The following is a 13,566-nucleotide window of genomic DNA, read 5'->3' on the forward strand; positions in this document are numbered from 1 at the left end:
TCCATCACACTCACATATGCTTTGGGCTATCATTTTTGAAGTGAGGTTAAGTAATTTTACAAATCAAAGAAATGATGTCTAAATAAGACGTACTTACCTCTGCATGTTTTCTGATCCTCTTTTAGTACATATCCCTCCTGGCATTTGCAGATGTATGAATCGTCATTATTAACACAAATATGTTCACAACCATGGGCAACTGATTTGCAGACATCTTTATCTAGGAAAAATTGAAATATTTATATGTATTATATTTAACATATTTATAAATTCAAAGACTCCAAGCATGATATTTGAGGAATGTATGACAAAGGCGTATAACATCTTTGTTTGTTTCTGTAGCAATGCCAGAGAAGAGTGGCTGACAGACATACTGAGTTACTTACTTCGACATGTTTTCCCATCTTGTCGCAGGACAAAACCCTCATGGCACTGACAGCTGTATGAACTGTTATTATTAATGCACACATGTTCACAGCCATGGTCAATGGATTTACACAGGTCTTTATCTGAGAATTGTTAAGAGAATTTCTGTATTAGACCATTTCTCAAATGCAAAACTGGCACAAACAAGCTTTGAGTAAAATTAAGTCTGTTATTTATTTTATGACTGAAAAACCGTATTCCCCATAAAGGTTCCAGCTACTCACTCCTGCATGTTTTCCTGTCTCGCCTCAATATAAATCCCTTGTGACACTGACACGTGTATGAATCGCCAGTTGGAACACAGACATGTTCACAACCATGGTTGACTGTTTTGCAGATATTTTTACCTTGGAATAATGAAAATTATATTTAGCATGGTTAGCTAGGTAAATGACTTTCACAAAATGTCAAAAAAATATGGCAATAAATTTCCATGAAGAAGCTTACTTCCATGAAGTTGATTCTAAATTAAAGACACAAATAACACACTACCATTACATGGTGTGTTCCATTAAGAGATTGGGAAGTACAAAACAAAGATTTAACAACTTACTCCTACAAGTTTTCCCATCTTCCCTCAGTGTGAAGTCCTCATGACACTTGCAAATATAGGAATCACCAGTATTAACACAAGTATGTTCACAGCCATGATCAACTGAGTTGCAAACATCTTTATCTGAGAAGAGTGGATGGAGTTTGTGAGGTGAGGTTCATTAGGGAGAGATCATACCTTCTATTAACCTGTCTAAATAGTTGCAAATCACAAACATACACATGTGCAAATACTCACAGTCACAACACTTAAAAGCTCAAATAAAAACATACTTTTATAGCTCAGGCTACTCACATCTACATGTCTTTCCGTCTTCCTTCAGTATGAATTTTTCATGACACTTGCAGATGTAGGAATCTTTAGTATTCACACAAACTTGTTCACAGCCATGACTGACTGAATTGCAAACATCCTTGTCTGCAAACGGAAGAGTTGGCAGTCAACATTCATCAGCAGAGGCATCAATTATGTGTGTAATTCATCAAATTAAGTTCTCATCCTACTTACTTCTGCAGGTTTTCCCATCTTCTCTCAGTAGGAACCCATCATGGCATTTGCAGATGTACCAATCATCAGTATTAACACAAACATGTTCACAGCCATGGTTGACTGATTTGCAAAGATCTTTATCTGAAAAGAGATGACAGCTTGTGCTGGTTAACGCATTTCTACACGAGCATGAGCTGCAGATAAAAAGTACGCTGATAAATATCAAACTACTTACTTTTGCATGTTTTTCCGTCTTCTCTTAGCAGGAATCCCTCCTGACACTTACAAACAAATGAATCCCCAGCATTAACACAATCATGTTCACAGCCATGGTTGACTGATTTGCAAATATCCTTGCCTGGGAACAGTTAGATAATATTTAATGTGGTTTGCTATTTAAACTTTTTTTTGTCAATACAAAGACTGTGGTGGTAATCCCATGAGCAAAGAAAGATGGAAACCTCCAAACTGAAAGCAAATCTCTGGCTAGTTAAACCATAGACAGCTTAGTTTACATGCAGTAGAGTCCTTTACCATCTGAGCAGAAAGAATTGCATAGTTTGGATGGCTTCCCACTGACAATAAATAATTTTAGGATTAATCTGGCTAGATTAAGGAGAAGGATTTTACATTAGGAGTAGTAAGAGTAAAAACAGGGAATAATTTAGTATGGTCATTTAGCACAAATTCATGCTGGTAAAAAAAAATAGCTAAGCCAAACACCACAGGACATGAAGCAAAATAATTCTTTAACATCCTTACATCAATGCCAAGAGCCTGCATAAACAAACCCTGGAAGGATAGGGATTACTCATTTAAGAGGATAAATAAAATCTAACTAGTATTGCTGAAAATTGATGGGAGGATTTGTGTGTTAAAACCAGTTAGTTAAAACCTCTTCAAGAAGGGTGGATGGGGAGGAGGAGAAAGTACAGAAGGAAGTGGAGCCATCTATCAGCATTCCCCGTTTCTTTTTCACTGCAACACAGAAGAAAACATTCTTGATTGCTAATTGAGAACTACCTTTACCTAAAGGTACAACAGTGCTGACAGCCAAGTTCAGACTGACTCTTCAGCAGAATACTTAGGTTTAACATGCAGGGAAGAAAACCTTATATTTTTAAAAGACCTTAAATCTGAGCCAAATTACCTGGAGGTCTCACGATGCCAACACAAAAATTCCAAAAACTACTAGAAAGGAAAATCTTCTAACTCAATAAGCATTACATTTAAGACATGGCAATCTAAACTAGATCCCATTATAGCAGATAAAGAAGAAATTGCCATGTAAGTAAACTTAGCATCTGCTTATACACAGCTGTGTGCAACTCAAACATTTGTTCTTTATAAACAGAATCAAATACAAACCAGCAGCAGACATGGCTATAACTTCAAAAGGATGAATTGTACATAGCTGAAAGCAAATATAAGCCAGAATATTTTGGGATGGGGTGGGGGTGGTGTAACAAAAAAACAGTAAAAGTGAATGACTGCCCTATTTAAGGTTATTTTACTAGATACACCCCAAAAACATAGTCCCATAATCTAAAGAGAATGACAGAGTAGTTAAAAAAAGCAACCTCATTTAGAAATCGACAACAGCTGTATGATTTGAATAATGATTGAAAGAGAAGAACATTCACAGTATTTACTGAACATGAAAATACCGGGAATTTGAAAACACTTAAATAATAAGATAAAGGACAAGGGGGTGCACGGCCAACAAAATAGAGGATAGTATGAGTAAGTTATTTGAAGTCTAAGGAATAAAAAGCATTCTAACAATGTATTATTAATTAATAGATAGAAATGGTAGAATTGCCAATCTTAATGCAGAAGCGTTAAAATAGTTAAGTGAGCGAAGAGTTTCATCAGCTGAGAAGCAGGTCACACAGCACCTACTGAATACACACATTTTAAAATCAGTAGATCCAGGTAACTTGCAATGAAGAGTTGTAACTGGCTGAAGAAGACCTTGGATGGTTAGTGTTATTTTTCAGTAACTCCTAGAACTCTGAGGAAGCTCCAACACACTTAGCAGTCTCCCTCCACAGTGTATGCACACACACTGAAAAAATTACTATTGCTCCAGTGTTTGGAAAGGATGGATAGTTCATTGTAAGCCTGTCAGCCTGACATCAATCTGCATTAAAAAAATGGCATGGATTAATGTGGAACTTGCTTCAGAGTAAAATCAAAGAAAGAGAATTAATATCAATCAAGCTCATGTTATGGAAAAATAGATACTGGAAAGCTAACTAAATATTTTTTAAAATTTATTATGAGGCTGGTTCACAAAGCTCATGCTGTTCACACAATGGAGCGTTCAATAAGGCAGTAATCTCTATTTATTTTCATTAAGGAAACAGTCTACAGAATCAACATTATATGGATTAACACTGGCTAGAGAGGTCTTCAGGATAAGTCATAAATGGGGAAACATGAAGTGGCTTTCTTTCTAAGAATTTGCCGTGATCCTCTACTATTTAACATTTTTATGAGCAACCCAAAAGAAACTACAAAATAATCGCCAACAAAGTTTGTAGGTTACTCCAGTTTTGAGAGAAAAGCAAATAAAAATAGAGCAGCTGCTGATATAAGGAGACATGAACCTTTTTGCAAGCTGGATAACAGCAGATCATATGTATTTTAAAGTAGCCAGAACTAAGCTTATACATTCAGAAACAAAGAATGAATGCTGTACTTACAGGATGTGGGACACCTGTATGACAGAGTCTTAAACAGCTTGTGATCGTGGTAGATAACAACTGAACACAAGCGCTAGCAGAATATTTTGGTCATAGACTCACATTATGTTTGGTCATAAAGAAAAAGATAGATTAAAAAAAGATAAAAAAAGATAGGTAGATTAAAATAATAATTAGGTGGCTATAGATGCTCTGCTCTGGACCCTGCTGTGTTTCCTATTAGACGACTTTGTACCACTGTGGTGCCCCCATAAGGATGCTGATGAATACCAGAGGTTTTAGGGGAGCAAGAAGAGATTTATGGAAAGATCAGAAAACATATAAGGAGCCTGAAGGAGTTTCATCTGCTTATCATTTACAAAAGAACATGCTAAGAGGTTAAAGGAACAGGTTAAGTCGTGATCTGCATGAATACACACAAAACAACACAGTGGCAATTAAAACTTCAATTCAAAGTAAAATGCAGCAACATCCTATGCTGAAGATTTAAATTCAACATACTCAATCTAGAAATGAAGTTCACATTTTCAAAGCTACTTTCAAATGTTAAAATTGACTGGTTTTTTGAAATGTATCTTCAGTTCAAATAATTAATTTCATATAAGTCTTACGATCTATAGAGAACAATATTCCATTCTGACTACTATGAATCGGTAAATAATCTCCTATAAAAAGAAAAGAAATTAATTCTTTTATTCATAGGCTACTTACTTCGGCATGTTTTCCCATCTTGCCTTAGTACAAATCCATCATGGCACTGGCAAGTGTATGAATAGTCATCATTAACACAAAGATGTTCACAGCCATGAGTGACTGATTTGCAGATGTCCTTATCTAGGGATAACGTAGATTTTATGTACTACAGTTTGACAAATGAGAACATTTCCAAAACTTTAAAGACTAACAGTAATAAGCTCCTAAGAAATAAAGAATTTATCCTCCTTTTTGGCAGGCAAAATCCCCAATAAAAAGACCTGCCTCTAGCACAATATGTTTCTTTAGTAGACCTCTGAGTGCAAAAAATACAGTAACATAAAATAATTTACTTTTACATGTTTTCTTATCTTCCCTCAATACAAAACCCTCATAGCACTGGCAAATGTATGAACTGTCAGTATTCATGCAAACATGCTCACAACCATGATCAACAGAATTGCAAACATCTTTATCTGGGAAAAAAATAAGGTTGCTAGTATTTAAAACATGTCTATGAATGCACAGATCATAAAGGAAATCTATTAAAGATAAGGACACTTACTTCTACATGTTTTTCCATCTTCCCTTAGTGCAAATCCCTCATAACACTGGCAGATGTATGACTCATCAGCGTTAACACAAACATGTTCACAGCCATGGTCAACTGAACTGCAAATGTCTTTATCTGAAAATAGTTGATGAAATTTGGTTAAAGCACATCTACAGTGAATATGTTAATGGAGAAGTAGTAGCTTTTATTAGGTGTACTGATACACTGGAAGAAATGAATAGAAATTTATTCAGCAAACACTTCTAACTCTTGGTACCTGAAAAGTTGTCTTTTTTTATCTCCAGTCATACCAATTTGGCTATTAAATACACTATTTCTGTACACAGAGTCTCTACAAGTTTCTGGCAAGTATAAAAATACTAATCCTATATTATAACAGTAAACTGTTGTATTTATTAGAACACTTCCATAAACCTACATACTGTAGATAAAAGTCTGTGAGTAATTATTGGAGTACTTACTTCTGCATGTTTTCTCATCTGCTCTCAGCAGAAAACCCTCATGACATTTGCAAACATATGAGTCACCTTCGTTAACACAAATATGCTCACAGCCATGGCTGACTGATTTGCAGATGTCCCGTCCTGAGAATGATTGATACAAACATAGGTTTGGAATGAAAACATGTTAAAAAAATGTAGATATCAAAAAGTAGGGTTGTTTTTCTTCCAGTAAGAAGTGAAAAACCCCTTTCTTTCCTTGCTTGATGCGCATGCAAAAACGTTCAATAGATAACAGTCACTCACTTCTGCACCTCTTGCCATCTTCTCTCAATACAAATCCCTCACGACACTTGCACATGTAGGAATTGTCAGCACTAACACAAATATGCTCACAGCCATGGCTCACTGATTTGCAGACATTTTTACCTGAGAAAAATTTAATAGATAAAAAATTGCGTTTAGGGTAAGATGTTCAAAATGTTAACAATCCCCAGCTACTGAATGTTCTTGTCCTTGCTAGTATACTGGACTCAATCCTGCAAATCATTTATAGCACCTGCTGTCTTTTTTTGTTGTCACAGAAAGGTACATCTTTGTCCTGTTCATTTTGCAACCTCAGTATTAAGAAGTGCACTGTTCCAGTTCTAGAGTTTGTAGAATTTCATATCCCTAGCATGCAGATTAGTGACCCACTAGGATTTCCAAAGGCACCTAACTCCCACATCCACATTTCAAGTAAACTTTCCAGTGAGAAACAGATCTTTCTATCATCAACTTTTTATCTTCAGTAATGAACCTGCTCAAACCTGAAATAGTTAATGCTTTTTCTTCCTCTGTGCTTAAGTTCAGAAGGTGTTTGTCATTTTTCTGTAAAGTAGGGTTACAAAAATGCAGTGTGTGTAGTATTTAAGGATAGCGAGAAAGACAAATTACATGATCCTGCTGTGGAATTCTGGAAAGTTGCCAGCTATAATTGGGCAAACAGATGTTCATGGGGTTTTCTCATACAGAATGTAGATACAATTCATATTTCAAAATAAAATGAAATGCAATCTATTAATTAACATTATATAAACTAACATCTTGTATTCCCTTTCTTTCCCACACACTTATTTCCCTGCAAGACTTAGAACAAACAGAACAGAACATTCCATCTGGAAGGGACCTACAACAATCTGCTAGTCCAACTGTCTGATCAGTTCGGGGCTGACCAAAAGTTAAAGCATAGTAAAAGCACTGTCCAAATACCTCTTAAACAACTAACAGGCTTGGGGTATTAACCACTCCTCTAGGAAGCCTGTTCCAGTTTGACCACCCTATCGGTAAAGAAGTGGTTCCTAATGCCCAGGCTAAGCCTCCCCTGGTACAGCTTTGAACCATTCCCACATGTGCTGTCACTGGATCCAGGGGGAAGAGCTCAGCATCTCCCTCTCCACCTCCCCTCCTCAGGAAGCCATAGAGAGCGGTGAGGTCACCCCTCAACCTCCTTTTCTCCAACCTGGACAAGCCCAAAGCCCTTACCCGCTCCTCATCGGACATGCCTTCCAGCCCTCTCACCAGCTGCGTTGCCCTCCTCTGAAGGCTTTCAGGGACCTTCACATCCTTCTGAAATTGGGCCTTTCTGTGGGCCCCAGAACCACACACAGTGCGCAAGGTGAGGCCGCAGCGACACTGAACGCAGGGACAGGCGCCGCTGGGGCCGCTGGTTGTGCTGTGTCCGATCACCCCAGGGTGACCCAGCACCCGTGGCTGCCAGGGCACGCTGCTGACTCACGCTGAGCCTGCTGTCACCAGCACCCCCAGGTCCCTTTCTGCAGCGCTGCTCCCCAGCCACTCCTCTCCCAATCTTTACTTGTGCCTGGCGTTACTCCATACCCAGGTGCAAAATCTGGCATCTGGATTTGTTAAATTTCATCCCATTAATCATAGCCCAGTGCCCCAAACTGTCTGGATCCCTCTGGAATTCTGCATGGACAGAACATGTAGCTTGCTTTTAGAGTGTCAGTACTTCTTGAGATAAGCAGAATTTGTCTCTGTTTGCATGGAATAATCAAGTAGGGTGCTGTTGTGATACACAAACTGAGAATAAGGAGCTTTTAATTTGACATGGTAATATCTGGGTGACTGATTTTTTTTTCTGTAAACGTTATTTAACAGATGTTGATGAGATCTATGGGATTACAGTTACAAAATACTTAATGCCTGTGTTTTTTTCAGACTTATCCATTCTTGTTCTTTGATCACTTAGTGATCAACACTATAAAAATTAAGAAAAATTTGCAATGAATGTTTTCTTGATATCTGCCACTCATCCTGACTGCATAACGTAGTGAAATGTGTAATGCAATTACGATATCCCTTTGCAATCATCCTTATAAGGATGCCCCATATATATATATGCCCCATATAAGGACATAAGTCAGAATAAAATAGTTTTGGATCCGCAACAGTTTAATTTCAGGGCTACTTTTTAAATGGCACAGACATTTAAGGTGCAATTCAAACGGCTAAAAGTATGCATCCAGGACCAATTTAGATGCCTTAGCATATCCAGGATACTGACATACTACTGGCAGATATGACATAAAAGGGGAAAGTGAACTTTTTGAATCCTCAAGCATTTAAAATGATGCTGGACATTAAAGTTTAGGCACTCAAATCCTACTTTACTGATTTCTTCTATGGGTGTAATAAAAATCTAACTCTGAGTTCCTGAATAATAACTTACGTTTGCATGTTTTCCCATCGTTACGAAGCCTGTATCCTTCAAAACACTGACAAGTGTAAGATTTGTCACCATTTACACACAAATGTTCACAGCCGTGATCACTCAGAGCACAATAGTCAACTCCTGTAGGAGCAATTTAAGTTATTAAAAAAATTTTACAAATAATGAATTATTTTTCATCTCCAGTACTTCCATGACATATAAACAAGTAAATATAAATACATTGAACTGCTTAAACAATAATCCAGTTCCTTATCTGATAATATACATATAGCATCAATAAAATGTAAGAGGGCCTTGTGGTAAACTTTGCATTGGTTGCTTTAAGCAGAGTTGGGAAATCATACTTTCCTATACTTACATAACTCAACAGAGTCCATGCCTCAGTACTTACAAATCGAATTTTAAAAACCCAGTACAAAACACTTCAGCAGTGACTTTATGTAGGACAGTGGCAAAGACAAAAAAACCCCCTACCTTATGAACATTATTCTTTAAATACAGTCTCCAAATGGCCAGATGCGAAGGTGGCAGTCCCTAGAACCCACTTGTGCACCTGACCCAGCTGCTGTGGCAGCAAGCAGAAAGCATCTCAGGGACCTCAGTGTGCTTTGGCTTAGACTAGTCAAGCTGTTGCAAAGAATTGCAAGTGACAAGTACTGTCAAATACGGTCCATTTTTCATCTCAAATTTCCAAAGTGTTTCTTCTCTGTAACAGGACCCCTGGGACCCCGCAGGCAGCACTTGCTACTGTCTATTGGCTACACACACGGTGTCACTCATTTTTTTGTAATTAGTTGTCAGAGTAGAAATCTGTTTACCATTCAGATGTTCCCACAACTGTCTTAAGATACTTGTGCCTGTGTATGACACCAGAATTGTAATTTCCAGATGTTTTCCCCTTAGGAGTGGTATATGTTAAATCCCTTCCATTCAACTGCTCATTCAGGAAATCCCAAAGTGCCAAAACTCTTTTCATGATAGCCTAAAAATGTTCATAGGGTTTCAACAACTCACCTGGAGGTCAGAAATAGGACAATTTCTTTCCTAAATATATATGAGGAGAGGGGTATGTTGGCAAGAAGAGAAGCTATTCAAAAGAGCTCAGTTTCATTGCACAGAGGGATTCCAGAAGCCACAGCACTGTTTAAATGCTGCTGATAGGTCTCCAAGTACAGCCTGGAGGAAAGTAACTCAAGAGTGTAAAAAGATACCTCTTTTTACTACAAAGGGAAAGAGATTTTCCATTTACAAGTTGATAAAACTCCATAGTTCAGCTGTTTTAAAATTTCCAGTTGTTCTTTCAGACAAATGTCTAGAGACAAACTGTTTCTAGTACAGCCTATTGTTGTTACATGCACACTAGTTCTGCTGTTGCATTACTGTCTGCCTCTTTCTAGAGAGTTACAGTGGCAGACAGCAGCAAAGTCTGCCAAGGTATTGGATGGGGCTAAAAGGGTTAGTAGGGAGGCAAAGTTAAAGACAAATTGCCTTTACTGATTTGCCTCACTTCTGCCTAGATCATTTTTGTGACTGAGCACTTGCAGTTTGACTTCTGTTAAAAATGCGTTGCTCAAGTGAAAGAAAAGAAGTGAACCCTGGAGCTGCTCCAACATTCAACAAATTTGAAAAATAACATACCTCCAAACGCTGTAGAGAAAGTGGCCCAAACCCTCTCATCAAAGAGGTCCAGGAAAAGTCAACAGGCCAAATGCATTCACATTCCTCTTTTCCTGACCTGTTCTATGTACTATTTTTCCAGTGAAGAAGGCAATTTGGCTATCTGCAAGACTGCCATGAATCTAAATGATCACTAGATTTACAAAGGGTGGAGAGCTTCCAGGTCAACTGTTGTTCACTTATTAAGGGTTCCCATGCAAAATGTAAAGCTCAGTGTGAGACTCACACTTCTCCTCCTGCCCCAGGTAAGCTGATGCAGTTCACCTGGCGGACACTGCTGTCCACATGACCTGTCAGTCAGACATTTGTTATGTGACTGACAAACTGCCCTCAACACCTGGGGAGCAGATCTTCCAAAACTTTTCTGAATAGGTGAAGATTTACAGTTATCTTGACAAGTATCCTTTCCTAAGTCCTTTTTCTGTTTGCTCCTACTTTCAAATCATCCTTAAAGTATTACTGAAATGCAGACTGTAAAACTAAATTGAAGGTGTGTCCTCTTCCCTGTATGAAACCAGAAACCTTCTCCAGATGAACTGAGATCAAAAAACTTCTGACAAGACTTACTTGTGCAGGTTTTTAGGTCCTCATTGATGATAAATCCTTCCAAGCACTGACAGACATAGGAGCCATCAGTATTTAGGCACAGTTGCTCACAGCCATGATTGTTTTCAGCACAGTGGTCCACTCCTGTTGAATTGCATTAATAATTGAAGAAATCATATTGGAGCCTTAGATACACTACAACACTGTAGTTAGCACACAATGCCTTTGCAGAGCAAGAGAAAAAGATCCGCACAGCTCTTTATTTATGCAGTGTCCCCCACATATTTGAGTAACCTGAATTACCAACACCTAAGTGAAATTAATACACTAAGTCCACCTGGGAGATAACAAACTTGATGAAGTGCAGATCCCCCCTGCCAAAAATCACAAAGGGAAACTAAGGTGGAGTGAAGGGAGAACCTTGAAGTCCTGCCTGGTCTCACCCACAGAATCATGCTTGCTTTCTTTAAAAAGCAAGACTCTGTCTTTTGTTCACCATAAAATTTTCTCAGAAAGTATGAATATTAGTAACTCTTGAAATAGAAATTATGGCTTTCAGATTATTTAATAAACAGGACATATTTTTCAGCAGGATGAGAAATCACCCACTTAAAACTGGCCTGCCAACAGGTTCAAGCAGTTAAAGCCTAGTGAGGGACAGATACAAGTTATGAGCATGAGAGTGTCCTAATATGTTGCTTTTCCTTGATTTTCTTATTCCAAGTAAGATAAAGCGGAAATTTTTTTATATGCAAAATTACCTTGTATGCAGCTGGTTGTGTGGAAGATGAAGGGTGGGGGAAAGGAGAGAGAAGTGTGAATTTGGTTTAAAAATCACATTGGCTTGTAGAATGGACAGCAAGGCAGTAGGGTGAGATACAAGGTGCACTTGCTGTAATCTGCTGACTGTAAATATAGGAAAAGCACATTTTAGGAAAAAAAGATTTATGCCAAACTTCCTCATAATATTTTATTGCAACGTGCTAATGGTTATTTTTAGTCATATAGGCCTTAATCAGTTTAGCTTAACTTGATCAAAAGTGGTGGAGTTCCCACAGACACGAACAGTCTCATATGTTTCTATCTGCAAATCATTTACAGATGTGAACAGGCATGTCTGCAGCTATTTGTTGACATTTAAAAGCTTCTGTATTTAATGTAAAATTACATAATTCTAATTATTGCTGTTTATTAGTTTATTTAACTAAGCAACGAGTTTGCAGTAATTGGTCCAGATTTACCATTATACATAGATAGAGGTAACGCTGGCTTGTACAACTGAAGCTGAGGTGTCAGTTTTTACTAGTTAAAGAAAGTTCCAGCTGGAACATTCTCCTTTTTCCAACACTTTACATCATCATGGCTTGTGTAACTTCTCAGAGCACACAAAAAATGTGGAACAGAAAAAGAAAATAGCCCCCACCCCCAGTATTCTCTGTGAAAAATTGCATCTGTTTGGCACCATCTTTTACAATACAAACACCCACACTACTGTGAATTTTAACATTTAAATACTCTGGGTTCTCATGCACAGTCTTTTAACACATTCTTTCAAAGAGCAGAGTAATCACAAAGCTGGTAATTGCCAGGTTTTAGAAATTAGTATAACTGTAAATCTAGTCATCCTGTGCTTCATTACATGTGTAAAAAAAATGTAAGAAGGGGAATAGCCAGGATAAGGCTCAGCATTTTAAAAAACAATGTCTGTCTTGGAATGTATTCATTTTTAGATATTCAACTTGTGATAGCCTAAAACGTAACTTTAAGAAGTTCTGAGCTCTTGCAACACATCCAAATTTCCTTAAATGTGGCTTTATCACAAACAGTTTATTTAAAAATAATTACTCCCTGGCCTATTAACTTTTTAAAAATTTCAGTGACTTCCAGTTCCATTGGAAAAATATGTCATAAGCACATCAGGAAAAAATGCTGCCAATATTTTAGATGATGTGCAATATGGTTCCCTGCAATAAAAGTATCTTCTAAAAACTGGGTGACGTCAAGTGGGCGATGTTGTTGGGTTTTTCTATTGTCCTGGGTTTCTGGTGCAACACTGATCTTTTTTGCATAACATTCTTATTAAAAAGAGGATGTTTTACTGAATAGATCACTGAAAGTGTAAAACATATAGAAGGGGGAAGTGTCTACATATCTCCGCATATCAGCATACATCAGTATCAGATGTGCTGCTGTTCACATAGCTCATAGCAATGACACAGAAGTTCAACAGTAAGCACTGCCTCTGTGTTAAGACACCTTGGTTGAAAATATTTTTGCAGTTATTTCGATTGGAGAAGATGATGCTTTAGTTCTCTGTTGGATCAGGGATCTCACTATAGCATTACTTCACTAGACCTGGCTTGTGGTGGACTTTACAGCAACATAGGTTTGCATAACTCAAAAAGATCTCTAAAGGACCCGGGAGCATTTTCTCATTCTGTTCACACCTCGCCCCACTGCAGTAACCAGGTGCTGCAGTTCATGAGACACAGTCATTTCTGCACGTATTGCCATCATACTGTTGGGTGTATCCAGGATGACATTTGCACACAAATGACACTTCCATGGTAACACATCCGTGTTCACAGTCATGCTGACCTAAAGCACAGAATTTTACCTCTGCGGAGAGAAAAACAGTGAAGAATTCAAGCAAGCCATGAGGGTTTCTGAAGCAAAATGGCTTAGAAAAAATCACTTTTCTTAAACAATACTGGATTCTGTGCTTT

At 37.8% G+C, this 13,566-nt stretch overlaps 1 protein-coding gene across 6 annotated transcripts in view; it reads right to left on the reverse strand.

Annotated features, from left to right (window-relative positions):
* Positions 1–13,566, reverse strand: part of MATN2 (matrilin 2) — a 76,102-nt gene that overhangs the window by 13,635 nt on the left and 48,901 nt on the right. For 5 of the 6 annotated variants that reach the window (XM_056331729.1, XM_056331727.1, XM_056331733.1 and 2 more), the window contains exons 8-20: positions 10,862–10,984; positions 8,615–8,737; positions 6,190–6,312; positions 5,905–6,027; positions 5,435–5,557; positions 4,888–5,010; positions 1,704–1,826; positions 1,487–1,609; positions 1,274–1,396; positions 980–1,102; positions 651–773; positions 387–509; positions 98–220 (exon numbers count right to left, since the gene is read on the reverse strand). In XM_056331729.1, coding sequence (XP_056187704.1) covers positions 98–220; positions 387–509; positions 651–773; positions 980–1,102; positions 1,274–1,396; positions 1,487–1,609; positions 1,704–1,826; positions 4,888–5,010; positions 5,435–5,557; positions 5,905–6,027; positions 6,190–6,312; positions 8,615–8,737; positions 10,862–10,984 — 1,599 coding nt within the window. The remainder of the gene's footprint in view (positions 1–97; positions 221–386; positions 510–650; positions 774–979; positions 1,103–1,273; positions 1,397–1,486; positions 1,610–1,703; positions 1,827–4,887; positions 5,011–5,434; positions 5,558–5,904; positions 6,028–6,189; positions 6,313–8,614; positions 8,738–10,861; positions 10,985–13,566) is intronic. The other variant, XM_056331732.1, reaches the window with a different exon arrangement.

Source organism: Falco biarmicus, chromosome 3 (assembly GCF_023638135.1).
Source record: "Falco biarmicus isolate bFalBia1 chromosome 3, bFalBia1.pri, whole genome shotgun sequence".
Lineage (NCBI taxonomy): Eukaryota > Metazoa > Chordata > Aves > Falconiformes > Falconidae > Falco > Falco biarmicus.